The sequence below is a fragment of the Apaloderma vittatum genome, unplaced genomic scaffold (assembly GCF_000703405.1).
Source record: "Apaloderma vittatum isolate BGI_N311 unplaced genomic scaffold, ASM70340v1 scaffold44909, whole genome shotgun sequence".
In the NCBI taxonomy this organism is placed as follows: Eukaryota; Metazoa; Chordata; class Aves; order Trogoniformes; family Trogonidae; genus Apaloderma; species Apaloderma vittatum.
Window position 1 is genome coordinate 1 of NW_009735487.1, and position 4,782 is coordinate 4,782.

The 4,782-nt window shown below is 35.7% G+C and overlaps 1 protein-coding gene across 1 annotated transcript; it reads left to right on the top strand.

Annotated features, from left to right (window-relative positions):
* Positions 1-718: 718 nt before the first annotated feature.
* Positions 719-4,778, top strand: LOC104279337 (HEAT repeat-containing protein 5B-like). Its single transcript, XM_009876582.1, has 3 exons — positions 719-865; positions 2,349-2,562; positions 4,106-4,778. Exons 1-3 carry the CDS (start codon positions 728-730, stop codon positions 4,408-4,410), a joined length of 657 nt encoding a protein of 218 aa, XP_009874884.1. The 5' UTR covers positions 719-727; the 3' UTR covers positions 4,411-4,778.
* Positions 4,779-4,782: the final 4 nt, after the last annotated feature.

The window sequence follows — 4,782 nt, forward strand, 5'->3', positions numbered from 1 at the left end:
AAACATATACAATATATTTTATGTATTATATATTTATTTAATATATACAATGTATTTCATATATATTATATATGACATATATTATATATATATAATATAAAAGTGTAATTTTTTTCCTGTTGCTATAAATTCATGAATGAAATCCTATGAAGACAGAGTTTGTGCAAGGGAAAAAAGGATGACAAAAGCAACTACTGGCTTTTTGAAAAGCAGAAAAGGTTAAAGTGGGACTGTTACTGATGACAGGTAGCTGTTAGATCTCCTAGTCTGTTATGTGAAACCATGTTAAGTAAAAGTTGTTGCTCTGCTGGGTATCAGTTTCTTACTCTGGTGTATTAGCTGAAGAGAATGAAAAAGGACAAAGTATATTTTTAATGGGAAAATTATTAAAAATACAGTTCTTCCTCTCCTGTTTATACATTGAAAACAAAAAATACGACTTGGTCAGAGAAAGCGTGGGTGGTATTTTTTCCCCTGATATTTAAGTTTCAGAAAGTTTGGCTTCATTAAAACAGTTACTAGAATAGAGTTACTCAGCTTTTTGTTAGTCACAGTCGGTAACGATAAAGGGATTCTGTAATAAGTAGTTCCATATTTGTATGCAGTTGTAAATAATTTCAAGTCTATGTGAGTCTATCTGTGTTCACTGGCTTTCACTAAAATTCTAAAACTTTTTTGAAGTAAGCCAATAACGTGGTTTTTTTGGTTTTCAGATGCCTCTAAGCCTATGCTTGATGAAGTAAGCGTACTTACAGCTATTGCTCTCTTCCTCTGGTCAGCAAGCACTGAAATAATTGGAGTGCAGTCTTTACAAAATGGATGTATGAACCGATTTAAAAGTGCATTAAACTCCTGTGATCCTTGGGTAAGATCATGTTATAGCAATGTGAATGATGTGTAGCTGAGAAAAACTAATTGTGATGTATTTATGAATGCTTTGTGATGCCTTTACTTCAGAGACAGATTGTCAAAATAACTTTAATTTTCAACAGCACATTATAGAAACTCTTTAGTGAGCAACACAACCCAAACTAAGTGCTTCTAGATAATGTGTGTTCGTGGCCTTGGTTGTTGACTTGCAGCTTTTTACAAGGAAAAAACCTTTGATATATTAAATTTTAGCAAATGAAAAGGATTGATTACCAGAGAGTGGTGACTTTTCTACATTAATGCTGATCTTTTATAATACAAACTAAGCCACTTTTTCTGTAGATAAAATTACAGACTACATTTTGAAGTAATTTTATATTTGTTTGCAAAACCTGTGCTTACTTTACATGTGCATATAAAACTCTGAGTGCAAAAATGTGATTTTGCGGTTACCATCAGAACATCTGCAGATTGTGAATCATCTGTCTCCCGATTTCGCTTCTGTCTTTAGTTTGTTTTTATGAATTATCTTCTAAATTGTTGTAAATTGATTTTGTTCAAGCAGGCTAGTGCACTGTATAGTTAAGCTTAGCTGTCCCAGCCATGCACACATCAGTTTGAGTGGGTATACAAATCTGCAGGTGGGAGCTAAAGAGAACAATCTATAGTATCCAGAAGTGAGCACTGTAGAGATTACTGAGAAGAAAAATGTGCAAAAAATGCTGACGTGTTTAGGGTCATAGTGAGACATTTAGAATTCTGGTTAGACTGATAGTTTTTCTCTGCCGCAGGACTGGTGTTTTCCAGCATGGACGTAGAATTCAGTTGGTTCTGAAACCTGACTTCAGGTGGAAAACTACTTCAAAATGTTAGCGTGTGAATGGAAATGGCAGTTGTACTAAGCAGAACCTTACGTCATGCTCATAGACACATAGAAACACACAAGCAGTGAGGAAAGTACATCTTTGCCCACCACCCTGCTGTCAGTGAGATGGAACTTCCTACTATTTTTGTAATTCACAGAGAATGCTTTGACAGCAGCCAGATTGTGTCCGCTCTCCTCGCTGATGTGCAGAACATATTCTCTGTAATACTTGTGTGCTCATTCTAGCATTCTGTGGTTTTGCAGATGCATCTACTGTTGGTGCTGAGACTTAAAGATCTAGTTCTCTGTGGACATGTGTGACTGACTTGTATGACATTAACTATTCCTTTATTTTCTCTGAGTTCATATTGTTACTGCTATTTAGTACCCGCATGTTCTGTCTAACTGGGAATTTGTTTATTGGCAACTGGGCTAAGATTGTTTTAGCAGATGGGCTGTGATGCTGCTTTCCTCTTATTCAGTATGTTTCCTTCCCCTTTAGTTATCTTTTTCATATCACATGTATCTCACATACATAGGTAACAGAGTTTATTTGAATTCCCTGAGTTAACAAGTAACTTTCAGGACAATGTATTTATCTTGATTTGATTAGGTTCAAGCCAAGTGTTACCAGCTTCTGCTTTCTGTATTCCAACACACCAATCGTGCCCTGTCAACTCCATATATTCATTCATTGGCCCCTATCATGGTTGAGAAGTTGAAAGCTGTGGAAAGGAGCCGCCCAAACAACAACCTGGAGCTGTTAGCCGTCCAGGAAGGAATTAAAGTCCTTGAAACATTGGTTGCTCTTGGTGAAGAGCAGAATAGTAAGTATTTAGTTTTTTTAGAGAAATGTGTAATGCTAAAACAGAATATTGAACGTTAGAAATCTTGTAGTTAGGAACTTGATGGCCTAGTCACAAATAGACCATGTCTGTGCAACGTGCTTTTGTAATGCCAGTACTAGAACTCTTGTAATCATGGACTTGTGTAGCACGAACAGTATGACATGCTGTAGCCCTTGCATTTTAGGTGATCGCAGGAAAAAATTTCTAAACATGAACTGCTGTAGCGAATGATGTTTACTTCTGTTTGGAAATGAGCAGTTCACACTGCTTAATTTTTTTTTCCGTTGTTAACTTATATTTATTTTAGCTGGCTCATCACTTTTATCAGGTTGCTTCTACCAGCTCGACAAAGTTTATCTAAAAAAACCCCAAGAAATTGAATTGTACTGGTCTTGATTGTTGATGGAGCCTTCTGTTTGCTTCAGTAGATAAACTATGAATACTGTATTCTATCTTTAAGTTCAATTATTCTCTAACTGCAACAATGCATTTTCTAAAGACTTAACTCTGCAGACACTTGATTTTAAATGCTGATTAACTTCCCTGTAAAAATATTAGGTTTTGTGTGGTTTTTTTCTTTTTCTTCCCCAACACACTCCCTGATGGTATTTCTTTGTTGATGATGAAACACTAAATGTATGTTTTCTTCAACCTCATTCTGCCTTTTCACACAGTTGTTTGAAATGGGTAAAATGAGAGAGTAAGCAAAGTGAATGAAGAAATAAAAGATCTCATTTTTGCTAGCACTAGTTGGAGACAATCACCCAATGAGTATGAATTTAGTCAAAACATTCAGGGTAAAATCATTAATACTCTGATAACCCACAAAAATTTAGATAAATAAGTTACCATTAATGTTTAAGTTCTTTGAGCTTAAAATTTATATCTAATATTTCAAAGAAGTGTGTATCCTTGCTAGGTAGAAAAATTATTTGCTTAAGTTTAGATGCTTTTTTGTTCTAAAGATACAAGCCCTGTGTCGTTTTGGGCTGGGGCCTCATTAGGTCATGCTGGCCCAAGTGTAACTGTGCTGCTAGTTTTTAGATTGTAATCTTCCAGAATGGAGTAATACAACTGTCTGTGAGGTTTTTGTGAATATTTGCTTACCAGCAGCGGTTCTGTTATGCTCACTGAGGAGGCTGATACTCGGAGTCAACTGAATCATGTTTCTATCTGTCTGAAAAGTGTTTTGCAATCCTTTAATATCATAGGCACTCTGCATCTTAGGATCTCTTATCAGCGATCTGCAATCAGATGATGCAAAGGCATCTTTAAAGTAGTGTCAGGAACAAAGTTAACTGTGATGAACAATAATAGTCTGAAAATCCTGGTAAGAAAGATTTGATTGAGCAAGGGACAGGAAACCATCTACATTTCAGTATTTTTATTTGATCATTTTTTAATTATGGTGTTTTCTGTCAATTCTGAAAACAAAATTACCCTTATCAGTCTAGTAACTGATGAAATTAGTTTTCTTCTCTGATACGGTTATTACGTTGTCTTTTCTTCATTTTGCTTTTAGGAGTCCAGTTGCTTGCCCTTCTCGTTCCCACTCTGATCTCCTATTTACTGAATGAAAATGCCTTTGCTTCTGCATCTACAGCATCTAAGGATCTTCATGAATTTGCACTTCAGAATCTAATGCACATTGGTCCACTTTACCCACACGCTTTCAAGACAGTAATGGGAGCTGCTCCTGAATTGAAAACACGTCTAGAAACTGCAGTCCGAGCAAGTCAGGCCAGCAAAGCAAAAGCAGCTGCTAGGCAACCACCACCCACAGTACATTCCACTCCGACAATTAAACTGAAAACTAGCTTTTTTTGAATTACTCTTACTATTTTTGGACCATTAAGTAGTCGGAAGCTTACATTATCTCCAATGTGTTACTGCATATATGTCTGTAATTTTGTGTAATTTGTATGTGAAAGGCTGTCTAATAGAGCTTTGTGTAATTACTTGAAATCCATGCATTACAAGGGAAGTGGTGTTACTTGTATAGATTTTTAGGAAATTGAATGTGATCATATTTATGAATTTGTGTTATAAATTATCCACCAAAAAAATCTGATCTCTATCTGACTAAATAGTTTTATTTATTTTCAAAAGCTACGCCAAACCTTTGAATGGCTTTTTGAAGTCTGGTGATTGTAATCCTACCTTTGTGCCAACTCACTAACACAGTGGGGATGGAGGGAA

Excerpts from the sequence above, each read along its gene's own strand:
- LOC104279337 (XM_009876582.1), top strand. The coding sequence starts at position 728 with ATGCTTGATGAAGTAAGCGTACTTACAGCTATTGCTCTCTTCCTCTGG. Across the intron at positions 866-2,348 it reads TAAACTCCTGTGATCCTTGG|GTTCAAGCCAAGTGTTACCA; the intron begins GTAAGATCATGT and ends TGATTTGATTAG. Across the intron at positions 2,563-4,105 it reads TCTTGGTGAAGAGCAGAATA|GAGTCCAGTTGCTTGCCCTT; the intron begins GTAAGTATTTAG and ends TTTTGCTTTTAG.